General features: G+C 38.1%; 1 protein-coding gene across 3 annotated transcripts in view; it reads left to right on the forward strand.

The window, feature by feature from the left end:
* Positions 1-766: 766 nt before the first annotated feature.
* Positions 767-15,424, forward strand: part of POLR3B (RNA polymerase III subunit B) — a 136,394-nt gene continuing 121,736 nt past the window's right edge. The window contains exons 1-5 of one of the 3 annotated variants that reach the window (XM_081310647.1): positions 767-1,285; positions 6,758-6,790; positions 11,365-11,421; positions 11,509-11,573; positions 14,172-14,247. In XM_081310647.1, the coding sequence (XP_081166773.1) occupies positions 1,214-1,285; positions 6,758-6,790; positions 11,365-11,421; positions 11,509-11,573; positions 14,172-14,247 (303 nt within the window). In that variant the 5' untranslated portion in view covers positions 767-1,213. Of the gene's footprint in view, positions 1,286-1,407; positions 1,689-6,757; positions 6,791-11,364; positions 11,422-11,508; positions 11,574-14,171; positions 14,248-15,424 lie in introns of those variants that run through there. The other 2 variants (XM_081310645.1, XM_081310646.1) reach the window with 2 other exon arrangements.

A 15,424-nucleotide genomic window follows, 5' to 3' on the forward strand; every position in this document is an offset into this window, starting at 1 on the left:
TCATTTATTTTTCTTCACTTATTTTCAGATGTCCATCAACACAGTACTTTCACAAGCATTGAAATTTAAGTAGCTAATTCAGAAATAAGACTAACTTAGTGCAAGGCTTATATATTCACACATTTTCATAACATCATGGTCAGACATTCATGAAACTTCCTATTTTCACCATTAAAAATGGTGTATAGTTCAGCAGATTAAGCACATTCACATTGTTGTGCAACATCAACACCATCTAGAACTTTTACCCCTTCCCAGATTGCAACTATCCATTAAGCAATTATTGGTATCTTTTGTTTTTTTTCTAATGGGAATTTTTCCTATTGATTTATATTAGTTTATTTTAGGGAGACAAACTTTTTTTAAATACTCTATTCGTGGTGATTTTTTTATACAATATTTTGGAAAATTTTTAATTTTTCATGGAATCATAAAATCATGTTTAAGAATCCTTTTCATCAAATCCTGTATGATTTGTTGCCATCCTTGAAGTTCTTTGCCAACTCAACGTTAGGAATACATAAGCTTAGTTTCTTCTAGACCTGTTTTTTAACACTGAGATATTTAATTCATATAGGACATATTAAAAGTACACTCAGATGTATTTTTCTCCCAAATGGCTCTGCTGTTCCAATGTCATTTCGTAGATTCCCGCTACTGATTTAAATGTCATCTTTTTATACTACTCCCTCCATGTGCTAGTAATTTACTCCCAGATCACAGGTCTAGTACCTTGGGAACTTACTACTGTCCTGTTATACCTTAATGCCCAAAGGCATCATCACTAATTTAACCGACTCTATTACTAGCCTTTGGGAAGTTTCTCATCCTTCCATAATGCAGTTTTGGGCTTAGTGAAGTAAATTCTCTGCCTCAGTAATTCAGGTTGCGCAAATTATCAGTTCACATTTTTGTTGGTCTCCATTATTGGAGAATTGGCCATATCCTGTAAGCTCGGGTTGAGGATTATTAAGGTAAGACTTCCGACCTACACCAGAGGGCGCAGTTTCCAGGCTCGGCCTCGGTCACATCCGGTTTCCTCCCCAAGTTCAGTCGAGAACAGGCGGAACCTTTCTGACGTGCCTCGGTTGAACATACGCGGCGGGGACAGTTTAGGCCACCGAGTATCGCTGTTAAGGCGTGCTGCAGTTTGTTTGGGGCGGTGCAGGCGTGCGTGAAGGTTTTGTCTGTTTCTTCCTTTGTCGTGACCGACATGGACGTGCTAGCGGAGGAATTTGGAAACCTGACCCCGGAGCAGCTGGCAGCGCCGATCCCGACTGTAGAGGTAAGTGACGGAGTGTGGCGAGCGGAAGGGGCCCGGAGACATCTGAGGAGGCGTTTCCCGGAGAGCCGTGGTTTCGGAGGGGCGAATAGCGGCTTCTGCGCATGCTCAGAGGTCCGCGCGTGCGAACCTTTTTCCCGATCCGGCGTCCACGTGCCGGTGAAGGGACTGAATCCGGAGCTGTTTGCAGCGTCCGGGCCTGAGAAGCAGTGCGTTTGGTCCTCTGGATGGAGCTCTTACAGTATATGTGTGCATCGGCAAGGACTGGCCCTCGCATTCACCCTGGGGGACCAGTTACATCTTCACGGGTTTACAGAGAAGTGCACCGAGGTCCAGGGGCGTTTGGGCCATTTTCATGAAGCCCCTCAGCTGCTGTAGTGGTAAAACCAAGTCGTGTCAACCTAGGGTAGTCATCATTCCTTTTAACCTAGAGTTAAAGTTTGTGCTGCAAGCCACTTTGCAAACGCCCTGAATATTTATCCAAGATGTTTCTTGTTTTCTGAGGGAAAAGCCCTATAACTTAATCAGAATTTCAGAGTTAAGGATAACTTTCATACAGCGAGCTGCCCAATGAGGTGCACCTGTTGCCATTTTTATTTTCTGGAATGGCTCTTATTGTAACGGGTTCACCTTGATGTTTTGACTATATTCCTTGTGGTTTTGAAAATTACGTGGTTTCTTTTTCCCAATCTTCTTTTCCCTAAACTTCTCCCTGGTTTTCTTTTTCCTAAACTACTACTTCCTGATCTCTCCTCCCTGATCTCATTTTCTCTGAATCACTTCTATAAAAGTTCCATATTCTTGCAGATGGACAGAATCACAGCCTTTTGGACCGGAGTCCTCTGTGTTTTTCCTTTGCTAGCAAAACAATAAACCTTTTTCCTTTTTCACAAAGCTGCGTCCTTGTTATTGGGTTGGCATTAGGGACAAGGATGGAGCTTTCAGCAACATCATCATAGCCTTTTTGACCTTCAAAATCTTCATTGGCTTGGAATGGGAAAGTAGATAGTCCAGGAAGAGATTCCAGGTAGCGGGAACAGGGTGCTTGAAACCCCACAGCAAAACCATCAGATATTTCTGAGGAACTGAAATAAATCTGGTGGTTCTAGAGTGAATAAAAAGAGGGGAATAAGAAATGAAGGATATGTAAGGGTTCTAATTATGAAATATATTGTTAGACATCTGAAGGAACTTGGACCCTCTCCCTGGGAGCTATAGAGCATTTAAAGGGTTTAAACAGGAAAGCAACATGATCAGTGATTCTGTTGCATTTGGAGCTGGGGGTATGAGTGTGAGGTGGGGTGGAAGCTCAGCAAGCACTGAATTCTAAGAACCTCTTTATAATTATTCGAAGCTTAATAAAGTTGATTAATGATCATTCCATCAGATTGAATCTGAGTGCCTACAGCACACTGTTATCTGTCATTAGGCAATACTGGATTTTAACTTTGCAATTACTGATCCCCTACAATGTGTTAGTCTCTGTTTAGCCATAATATGTATTATATTATTTAATCTTTTTAAGTGCTGTTTTTACTTGTTTTACTAGTGTTCTACAGTAGTTAGATAAATAGTCCAGTGTTAAAAGGCTGGTAACTGGCTGATGTAGAATTTGGTCTTGGTCAGCCTGACTCCAGAGTCTTCATAGTTCACTGCTAACTAGACTGAGGAAAGAAGCCTGGTAAATTTGTATTTCTTGACTGAACTTGCAAACTACCAGTACCACAATTCCAGTTTTCTGATTTAGGGATAATAACTCTGTTTCCTGCATCCAATCCATGTTACATCTTAAGAGTTCTGTTTTCTAAATATATACAAATCAGAAATCTCATTCCTGTGACTGTCCCAGAAGACATTAGATTTCCTTGCTGTCTGCTGCCATGGGTATCCCATTCATCCATAGTTCGTTCCTTCCTTTCTTTTTTTCAGAGTAACAGATATAAGTTTATTGAAGGGATAAGAAGGGGAAAGGGGACACTCTTGAGGGAGAGAATGGGTCCTCTCAGGAGAAGAACCTCCTATTGTTTCTTAACACTAATGGTTTCTTGTTTTTCTTCCTATCAGACTTTTCCTTATCTTAGTCTGTGCTGTGCCCTCAGTTCTTAATGTTCTTATTGAGTGAATGAATATATGAATAACTTTTTATTGCCTTTGACAAATTAGAAGTATTTGCCTAGAATGGCATTTTTAAGTGACACTTTACTGATTTTTTTAAAAAAAATTATTTATTTATTTTTAATTGCAGATGGACAATATGCTTTATTTTGTTTGTTTATTTTATGTGGTGCTAAGGATTGAACTCAGTGCCTCATGTGTGCTAAGCAAGCACTCTGCCACTGAGCTACAGCCCCAGCTCCACTTTATTGATTTTATACTGCTGAATATTATCTTTGCATTTAATTTAATTTGGGGCATACTGAGTTTGAGTGGCCTCTGAATCGGTAAGATGTCTGTGTCCAGTCAGTAGAGTGCACAGGTCAATACCCATCACCAAAGCATTGATATTCACTTATATCGTTCATTTATTCATTCAGTATTTATTGAGGGTCTTTTCCATGCCAGGCACAATGCTTAACAAGGTAGGTAGATAGGGCCACTGCCCTTGGAAGAATTTACATTTGGAGCTGGGGGAAGGAGTGTAAGGTGGGGTGGGGAAGCTCAGCAAACGTGTGAGATCTTGCATGTCCAGCCCTACTTGAGAAGGAGGAAGGATTCTCCAGGGGTCGGACTCTGTCCAAACACCTTGACAAACACCACACGTGCAGGGTAGGCCGAGGAAAGCATAGGAAGAGGCCCAGTAGGGAGGAAAGAGGTCAGAGAAGGAGGTGTCGCAGAAGGCTGTGGTCAGTATGGCTGTGGAGGGTCTGAAGGGAGTGAGTGCCCTTGGAGTTGGTACCTCTGTCAGCCTCCTTGCAGGCAGCTGAGTCAGAATCTGGCAGCCCTGGGATACAGGAGTGGGAAGAGAGGGAGAGTAGCTTGGCATAGACTGTTCAGGAAGCGGTAGCTGAAGGGAAGAAAGTAAGGGAGAGGCTGCTGGGCCAAGGGAGGTTTTGTTTTTAAATGGAAATATGTAACAGTGCCATGGTTTTAAAGAACACATCAATAAAAAATATAGGCTGAGTATCCAGGAGTGGGGGGAACAGAAATGGGATGAGGTTTCCTATCTTCTGGAGGAGATTGGAAGACAATAGTTGTGGCAGATCATCAGCCTCTGACCAATGATTTGGCTTTGGGATGTGAGGAAGTGGGTATGAGATTGGGTGGGGGAGGAATTTGAGATGTGGGAATAGGAACATGAGGGACTGGATTAATTTGTAGGATTGCTATAACAGAGTCCCACAGAAGCATAGCTTGAGCAACTGAAATTTAATTTCTCACAGTTCTGGAGACCTGAAGTCATAGCAGAGTTGATTCCTTTTGTAGTCTGGGTGGAGAATCTGTTCCATGCCTCTCATCTAGCCTCCGGTAGTTTGCTGGCAATCTTTGGATCCCTGGCTTATAGAAACTTTGTCCTGATCTCTGCCTTCATCTTCACATGATATTGTCCTTAGTCATGTCTCCTTTGTGGAGATCAGCCAAGTTGAATTAGGTCTCACCCTAGTGACCTCATCTGAACTATTACATCTGTAACAACCGAATTTCTAAATAAAACTCACATTCTGAGGTACTAGGGGTTAGAATTCAACATAAGGATTTTAGGAGGACACGATTCATCTTTTGTTAGTTGTGAGTCTCCTCCTTGTTCTTTTTAATATTCACATATAATTTATTATTAAATTAAGTCTTCAATTACATTAGTTTTGATAATTACTCAAATAACTATTGTCCAATATATGCTATAGAACAGTTCCATTAACCTATGATCCTTTTCTATTCTTCCCCCCACCCCATCAACTTTTGAGTTCTTTCATTATAGATTGGTTTGGCTGACTCCTTTTTTTCTTCTTTTCTTTGGTACCAGGAATTGAACCCAGGGGCATTTAACCACTGAACCACATCCCCAAACTTTTTTTTTTTAAATTTTGAAATACGGTCTTGCCAGGTTGTGTAGGGCTTCACTAAGTTGCAGGGGCTGACTTTGAACTTGCGGTCCTCAGTATGATTACAGACGTGTAACAATATGCTCGGCCTGGCTGACTCCTTTCTTAAAAATGTTTCTACCATCTTCGGTTTGTCTGCTTCCCCTGCTGGCCACTCCTCAGTCTCTGTGGTTGGGTCCACTTACTCTTTTCATCTGTAGATGTTGGAGTGTTCTTGTTCTCACTTTGTGGAGCTCCTCTTCATTTCCACTCTTATGGTTTTAATTACAACCTGTTTGCTAATCTATCCTTAACTTACACCTCCAGACTACTCTGCTCCGAAATTCAGACCATGCGTTGCCTACTCCATGTTTCACTGGAATGTGTGATGCATATCTCAAACCAAATTTTCCCCCAGCCAAACTCCCATTGCCTCTCCACAACTAAGCCTGCTGCTCTTGCAAGGTTCCCTGTATCCTTGTCTCCATCAGTAGCTCTAGTCTGGTGGCCCTGTCCCTCCATCTGCTCAGGCCAGAAAACAAGGTATTGATTTTGACTCCATTTTATCGAGTCTTGTTGGCTGTAACTGAAAGCTTGTCTCCAAACTAATAATTACTCACTACTTGTTGTTACCAGGTTGGATTGTGGCAATCAGACACCAAGTGATCTTCTTGCTTTTAATCTTGCTTATTCTTAAACTGGTAGCAGGAGTGATCAGTTAAGGTGAACCAGATCATCACTCTTCTGCTCAGAGCCTTCCAGTGCATCTCAGGTCACCAGAGTGAAAGCCAGATTTTGCTCTGAGGTTCTACATGATATGATCCTTCCTCAGGAATTGTGTAGTGTGACCTTAGACTCAACTGTAACCATATGTCAGCATTTCCATTAACAAATAAGATCCCATATGTGAAAAGAGACTATCATGGTAAGCAATAGTCCAGTGCCCCAAAACTCAAGAAGCGTGGTGGTTAGAATCATTTACTAGAGAAGCAAATGCCATATGTGCCACCCTTCCGCATCCTTGAGGTGTGCTCTAACCTGGGATCAGTGCAGAGAGAATGGGAGGGAGAAAGGAAGACTCCCTTTGAGGCCTGAGACCCACTCCCCCACCAGATTCTAAAACTTACTATTCCTTTCTCAAACAAGCCAACCTCATTTACTAAGGAAGTATCATGAGAATAAAGTGTGAAAAATACTTGGAATCTTGAGTCATCAGGAAGAGATTAAATGTTAGTATGTTTAGGCCATCTATGATATATATTTATGTGTATATACATACATTTGAATGCATGTATGTGTATACACACACACTATTTCCATAAAAAGGGTTATAATTTTAAAATCTTTCTTTTTGTTTTGCTTTGTTTTGCTCACTGTGATAAAGTTTTTATAACTTCATATGAAAGTATTATGGTGCTGGCATAGAGTTCTGATATTCTTTTTGTTTGGTTCACAGGAAAAATGGAGGCTGCTTCCAGCATTTTTAAAGGTAATTGTTTAACATTTAATAATTGGTTATATTTCACATGTTAAAAAAAAAGAGTTAAAAAGCACCTTTTTTAAGATTGAATTTTTATTGCCCCAACTATCATGTTTTTACTTTGTATAATTGTGTGCTTTGCTAGATTTTGCCAATACAGGGAATTATAACTTTTTTTTTTTTTTTTTTTTTTTTTTTTAGTGGTAGTCCTGGGAATTGAACCCAGGGGTGCTTTACCACTGAGCTACATCCCTAATCCTTTTTGTTTTTAGAGACAAGGTCTTGCTACATTTTCCAGGCTGGACTCAAACTTGCGGTACTCTTGCCTCTCCCAAGTCTCTGGGATTATAGGCATGTGCTACTCCACCCATCTGGCTAATAGGAGGAATTTTAAGATAAAATCACTCCCCTTATGGTGCTGGTTAGGCGGGGATGAGTGTGGGTTTGAGGGGTGGTAATCTAATTTTACAGAGAAGAAACAGTATATTTAGAAGCATGGCACATGCATAATTAGAAATAAAATACTGTTGGTAAGAGGGATGTTACAGGTGGTCAGAGATGGCCACCCAGACATAAACTGGATTTTAAGCATAAAGAGTTGAACTAAGCTGAAAACGATGCAGAAAGTATGGCTTTCTCAGAGTGCTTAAGAGGAGCCTCCACAGCATCTGTGAGAAACAGAGACTAGTCTGTTTGGCTGGAATGAATGGGTAGATAGTCAGAGGAGCTGTTGAGTTTAATATAATATGGTGTAGGGCTTCAGTTTGAGAGGGCTTATGTTTAGTAGTAGGTATCTTAGTGAGAGTACACTTGTTACCCACGAGGGTGGCTATAATCAAAAGTCAAGACAATATGGGGAAATTAGAATCTTTATGTGCTATAGGGAGAATGCACGATGTTGCAGCTGCAGCATTTTTGGTAAACAGCCCAGCAGTTCCTTGAATGGTTAAACCAATTTACCTTATAATCTAGAATTCTGCTCCTGGGTATCTAGCCAAGAAAAATGCAAACAAAAGTCCACCCAAAAACTTTTTTTTTTTTTTTTTTTTTTTAATATTTATTTTTTAGTTCTCGGCGGACACAACATCTTTGTTGGTACGTGGTGCTGAGGATCGAACCCGGGCCGCACGCATGCCAGGCGAGCGCGCTACCGCTTGAGCCACATCCCCAGCCCCACCCAAAAACTTTTACATAAATGCCAGCATTATTTATAAGAGCTAAAAAGGAGAAAAACTACAAAGGAACATCAACCAATGATAAGATTTCTTAAATGTGCTGTAGTCATACAATGGGGTATTACATGGCAATTAAGAAAGATCAAGTACTGATACATACTACATCCTGAAGGAATCTTGGAAGCATTATAAGTGAAAGAGTGGAGACTTAAAAATAAGCAGTTTTGTTCAGTTAAGTCAGTATCACAGGCCGAAGGGAGAGGCTGGAGAAGTTGTCAGGGCCTGAAATCTGATCAAACTTAAAAACCATGGTAAGAATTTGGCTTTTAAAAGTCATAAGAAGCTAATGAAGAGTTTTTAATAGAGGAGTGACCAGGCATGAAATAAAATGGTAGTGAGGTCAAGGGAAGGTTGTTTTTTGTTTTAGTTTGTTTTTAAGGAACTGTATATAAGCAAAGAAGAGGAGTGGTATTTATGATTCAAAAGAGGAAAAGAACTGATGGCATATAGTCCAAGAAAAGGTGGAGAACTCACTAGAGATGTAAGATTGTGGTTATTGTATTTCTTCATTTAAGTTGGGGTTCTCCAGTAAGAAGGCGCCTCATAAAAATAAAAATAGATCTACCATGTGATCAGTTATCCCATTGTGGGTGTCTATCCAAAGGAAATGAAATTAACATATCAAAGAGATACCTGCATGCCTGTGTTTGTTGCGGCACTATTTACAGTAGCCAAGATGTGGATCAACCTAGGTGTCTATTACTGGATGAATGGATTAGGAAGATGTGGTATATGTACACAGTGCAACATTATTCAGCTGCAAAAAGAATGAAATTCTGTTGTTTATGGCCAAAAGCATGGAACTCAAGGATATTATTTTAAGTTAAATAAGACATACAAAGAAAAACAAATGCCATATGTTCTTTCTCAAATACCATATGTTCTTTCTTATAAACTAAAGAGTTATTTCAAGGTAGAAAAGAGTAGAATAGTAATTCCTAGAGGCTAGAAGAGTGGTGGGCAATGGAGATGGAGGTTGGATAATGGGTACCAAAACACAGAGAGGAGAAATGAGTTCTGGTGTTCTCCAGTGTAGTTGAATGACGGTAGTTCACAAGTCTGCTGTATTTTAAGAACTAGAGGAAGGCCCAAGGCCTCGCACACAAGGTAATGATAAGGAGAGGGAAAGCTAGTCCGTCAACTGAAGGACTAGCTTTTCCTCTCCTTATCATTACCTTGTGTGCACATGTTGTACACATTGTGTGCACATGTTGAGATATCACACTGTAACCTGTAAGCATGTAGAATTGTGTTAATTTAAAAGAAAAAAATTAGAAAACAGAAAAAGTAAAGCTAGGTTTCTCTACTCAGACCACCTTGGAATGTATTTGTTCATGAACAGAAATTTAAAGATTTTAATATGTAACTAAATATTAATTCAAAGAATACAAAACTTGTAAGTTTTCCAGAAGGTGCTGTTTTTGGCTGACAGCATCAGCACTCAGAAGTCTTTTTTGCCTGGAGTGACAGTGGTAAAGAGGGGCAGGTGTAAATACCTGTACTTATACGTTTTGCATAAGTACCAAATGGAGTGTGCTTGACTTGAGAGCATTTTTCTTTTTGGTGAGGATACCAATCACCTTTTGGGTTTTGGTTGACTTTCAGCTCACCATGAGCCAGAAATGTGAGCTGGTTTCCATAACAGAACTGTAATATTCAGCATGAGGGAGTATACCAGTCAGATTGTTGAGCATGCTGCCAGGGAGCAGCATTCAGGTGCCTATGCTAGGAGGAGTGTTGGCAATCTGGAGTATGGGCAGAGCAGGCCACTGCAGCTGGAGGTTCTGAAAGGCATGCATGTGAAAAAAAAAAAAAAAAAAAGGCATGCATGTGAGAGGTAGTTGAAGGGTCTGGTCTACTTAGAAGTGAGACCCTGAGAGAGAGGTGAGGAACAAACAGACGATCCTTCCTAGAGAGGACATGGAAATTGAGGGGCATAATCATCTCTTTAAGAGACAGTTAAGTCCAAGGGGTAAAAATAAGGAAGAAAGACCTCATATCATTATAAAGTTGAGTTTTTTTCCTCTGAAATCAGGACTGTTTCAAAATGGAATGGTTGCTTTGTAAACTAATGAGCACCCTAATAAAGGAATTACAATTAAAACAGGTTCTCTAGTTGTGTCTATTAAGAATATTCTAGAATTGTTGAATGGTATGTTTGAAGATCAATGTAAAAAATGAATATGTGTAGCCCTTTTAAACGCTGAGATTTTAGAGTCTTATGTGTTTATTCTGTCTTGTCCACAGCAGTACATAAGCTGTCATTATACAGTTGATGCTGACTGACTTCTGAGACAAAATGAACTGCTGACTTGTGTCTGATCTTAGGTTCCCTAGGTTTCACCTCCCCTTTTGATTTTAAATGCAGTTATTTTCATCTTTCTTAATATTGTGATCCTCCCTTATTCTTCTGTAAGATGGTATGAATGATTAGGGATTTATGAAAACGGGATCTATTTTTCATGATCCCTGATCAAAAGTCAGAATTACAACAAATTAAAAGATCTAATGGACTTTAAGTTGGGATGTTAGAATGGGACAGTACCCCATGCTATAAAATCTACATATTCCAGCTGAGCTGAGCAGAGGAGGTAGGCTTTATAGGCAGAAAAGGTCTGGAGAAGGCAGAGGTAGCAAAAATTGGATTGGCCTTTTCAAAGTTACTTCCTTATAGAATTAAAACAGAGGGGATTTCCTGTCATTCTGGTTCAGTTAAACTAATCTCCTTGTGACTAATTGCTGTCAATCACCTATTTGGGGGAAACTGGCCCCTTTCAATGTTAGTTTGATTACATGGCCCTTAGCACAAGTGACTCCATTTTGGTTTGATCTGGTCTACTGGGACCTAATACAGGAGGCTAGTACAACAAAGAAAATAGACATTGAGGTTTGAAGAAATGATGCTCAATTGCTATGTTCTCTGCCCCTCCTTGGATTTATTAGCTTCTGGGAAGTCAGTAGGTACATTTAAATACTCATATCTTGAATTCCAAAGGTCAGTTTGCTTCTTTATTTAATATTTATTTTTTAGTTTTAGCAGGACACAATATTTTATTTTGATGTGGTGTTGAGGATCGAACCCAGTGCCTCATACATGCTTGGAGAACTCTACCACTGAGTTATAACCCCAGCCCTCAGATTGCTTCTTAAGGAGGAAAATTTGAGAGTGTACTAATAAGATGGTAGAGAAAAGTAATGACACATTAATGAAAAGTTTTGCTTCATCAAATTCATGGATATTTTCTTTGCTTTGGTTTTGAGAAAAATTTGATCATCATGTTTGGTTAGAGTGAATTATATAATCTGTTATTTTGTTAATGACCTACTTTGTATTTTCTGTCTGTTTAGGTGAAAGGCCTTGTGAAACAGCACATAGACTCATTTAACTATTTCATTAATGTAGAGGTAAGCATCAGATCTTAGACACAGACATAAGCTAAAATTTAGTTGGAAGCCAGAGCCCAGTTCCTAATATTGCGCTTTCTACTGCAGATAAAGAAGATAATGAAAGCTAATGAAAAAGTTACAAGCGATGCTGACCCCATGTGGTACTTAAAGTAAGGAACCAACTATGAGTGTACTATTTTGATTTGTTGAACATTTTTTAAAGTGAATGTAGTTGCTGTCAAAACTTTTTTTTGTGTGTGTGTGGTGCTGGGGATTGAACCCAGGGTCTTGTGCGTGCGAGGCAAGCACTTTACCAACTGAGCTATATCCCCAGCCCATGTTGTCAAAACTTTTATAAAATTATTATTTTTTAAAAATATTTATTCTTTTAGTTTTAGTTGGACACAAAACCTTTGTTTTATTTATTTATTTTTATGTGACGCTGAGGATTGAACCCTGGGGCTTCGCACATGGTAGGCTAGCACTCTAGCCCTGAGCCACAACCCCAGCCCCATAAAATTATTTTTCAGTCCCTTTAATAAGGTATATAAACTGCTCAAGTTTAATTTTGTTTAATGTATTAGCTCTCTTTTTTAATACCTTTATTTGTTTATTTTTATGTGGTGCCAAGGATCGAACCCAGTACCTCACATGTGGTAGAGACAAGCACTCTACCACTGAGCCACAACCCCAGCCCCTGAAGTTTAATTTTTAGTTGGCAAACTAATTAAACAAGTAGAGTTATGATTGAGAAGTTACTAAAACTGTTTACATTTTAACTATTTTATATAAACTTTTATTTTAGTAATAATTTTATAATGATAGATAATAATTTTAAATAAATTTTAATAATTTATAATGAATTTTTAATAATGGGTAAAATAAGTTTTTAATAAATTTTTAATAATGTTATAATAGAAAACTTGCAAAAATAGTATGGAGTTCCCATGTATTCTTTACCCGGCTTCCATTAATACATCTTACATAACCATAGTGCAATTAATTAAAAAAATTTTTTTTTGGAAGTTGTAGATGGACAGAATGCCTTTATTTTATTTGTTTTTATGGGGTGGTAAGATCAAACCCAGTGCTTAACACGTGCTAGGCAAGTGCTCTACCATTGAGCTACAGACCCAGCCCCCATGGTGCAGTTATTAAAACCAGAAAGTTAGCATCCATTCAGTGCTACCAAATAGTCTGTGTGCCTTATTTGATTTTTTTCTCACCAATGTCCTATTTCCGGGCAGGAATCAATCTGGAGCCCCTTGTTACATTTAGTTGTCTTGTCTCTTCAGTCTGCAATAGTCTTGGTGTTTTTTGACCTTGACGCTTTTGAACAGTCTGGTCAGTGTTTGCAGAAAGTCCTTTAACTTGGTTTTGTTTGATACTTGCTCATGATTAGATCAGTTATGCATATATATATATATTTTTTTTTGCAATGTCACAGAAGCAATGTTTGTGCAATTTTCACCAATTCATATCTGGATACAGATGTCAATATATTATTACTGATTTTAACTTTGTTCACTTGTTAAGTGGTATCTTCCCAGTTTATCTACTATAAAGTTACTGCTTTTCTTTTTGTAATTAGTATCTTATGGGAAGATCCTTTGAAACAATGCAGATATCTTATTTCTCATCATACTTTCACTAATTTTAGTATATATTGATGGTTTGTAAGACTAACCATAACAGTTATTATTGTAGTGTAATGGTGAATGTGAATCTCTGTTTCCATCATTCCATCTGCTTTCCCTTTCCTCATTTATCTTCCTGTGTAGTAACTGATATAAATTTGGACTCATGGATATTTGTTTTATTCCCTTGGTCTAATCCAGTACTCTCATGCTGTTGCTCACTCTGACTCAGCTTTGGCCATAGCACATCCTTCAAGGTGACTTCTTGCCCCGTTGTCTCTGATACCAATCCAACACTACAGACTAACTTTCTCTCTTTCCTTATTTGTAACTTCTATCTCAGTAAGAAATATCTCATTATGTACAATTTTTTGATTTTTTTAAAATCATAGACTATACATAAAGTAACTTACAATTGTTAACTCATACCTCTGTGAGATAGACTCCATTTTGCAGGTTGTCTTTTTTGTCTTGAGGTTTAAAGTGGCCAATCAAAATGCTGTTTTTTAGATTCTTTTCTTTCCCACCTTTCAGTATAGTTATGCTCTTTGATGATACAATTAGATTTGTATTCTATTTTGGGTTCCCCTACATCCATGTTGATTTTACTTATGCTTTTGGGGGGAGGTTGTGTGAATGAACCATTGTTATGATGATGAGTTAGCCTTTACAAAATGTGTCTTCAAAAAATTGGTGCTTCCCTTCCATTTCCCAGACACTCCCTGTAGGTCTCCTTGCTTTATCCTTCCCATGTTTCTTTTTGCATCAATGAGCATATATTTTCCCCTCTTATGTCCTCCTTATTTGAATGATAGCATATCATAGATACCCTTTTTGTACTTTGCCTTTTTCATTGTGTATCATTCTTATGGAGCTATATTTTCAGTATTTGTATAAAGAGATTTACAATTTTTTAAAAGATACTTTGATAGTATTTTCTTTCATTTGTAAAACTACATGTACTATCACTTCAAAAAAATGTTCAATTATAATTTTTAATTTGTTACCCTTTGCAAAGTAATGATTTGTCAAAGCAGAATTCTTATATATTTGGGAGAAAAATAGCTTCTTTTTTTAAAAAATGTGTTTTTTGAAGAAATAAAATATATAATGGAATAATCTGCTTTTCAGATATCTTAATATCTATGTTGGGCTTCCTGATGTTGAAGAAAGCTTCAATGTAACTAGACCAGTGTCTCCCCATGAGGTAATTATAAACATTATTTTATTTATTTATTTATTTATTATTAGTTGTTCAAAACATTACAAAGCTCTTGACATATCATATTTCATGCATTTGATTCAAGCGGATTATGAACTCCCATTTTTACCCCATATACATAATAAAACATTATTTTAATTGGACTTGTTTGCTTTGACTCAAAGAATCTGCCGTCTTAAAAGATTACTTTAAAACATGCTTAAAAAAACCAAAAAACAAAAAACCAACACTTCTGAGACAGAGATAACGAAATTAAATAAACACTTGTGTACAGGTTGAAAGTTCCTAATCTGGAAACCCAGAATTCAAAACTGAGCATTCCAGTGCTCACCTGATAAAGTTTATGCAGATATTTCAGAATATGAAAAAAATCTGAAATTTCTAATTTTTTGGATCCCATGTAATTTTGGATAAGTGACATTCGGCCTGTACTATACTGTGTTAGGAAATAATTCTGTACTATTTATTTTGTCATTCTGTCCTGATTAGCATGCACTGTTGTATAACTGCCGTATTTGTATCCAGTTTCAGAGCTTTTTGGTAATCTTCATACCATTGCTCAGCCACTGTACCTCAAGTACTGTGCTCTTCATTGCAGGGGTCTCTCACCTGACACACCTTTGAGGGTCCTCCAGGCATTGTGAATAGACCAAGAACTAGGAGCTTGTAGTCTCATAGAAGAGATGGATGAGAAGAAAGCTGAAATATAGTGGCTTTAATAGGGCTATAGACAAAGGCTTATAGAAAGGCAGGCCCTTTTATTGGCTTTTAATATTTTCTTGATTTCAGATTCCTCCATTTAGGGTCTATAATTAGGAAATGATTTAGGAAAGAATATGAAGTTTGTAGGTCATGTTGTAGTCAAGTGAAAACTAAAATAGCAATCAGGAAATATAGTATAGGGATCTTTACTGAAGAACAAATAAGGTGTTCAGTATGATAGTTATTGTCTAGGTAGTATGATCAAGTAACCAGACATTCTGTATTGGTAAATTTTGTTCTTATTTATACACCAAGTATTTGTTGAACATTTCTTCTGTGTCTAAATATTGAAAAAAGAAGTGAGATACATACTCTGTGGAGAGATTAAAATAATGAAACACATGAAGCAGATACCAGGGTTGCAATTTGAATGCTTGGAAGGGCCAGGTCTGTGAGGTAA

Source organism: Spermophilus citellus, assembly GCF_964194105.1.
Source record: "Spermophilus citellus genome assembly, chromosome: 10".
Lineage (NCBI taxonomy): Eukaryota > Metazoa > Chordata > Mammalia > Rodentia > Sciuridae > Spermophilus > Spermophilus citellus.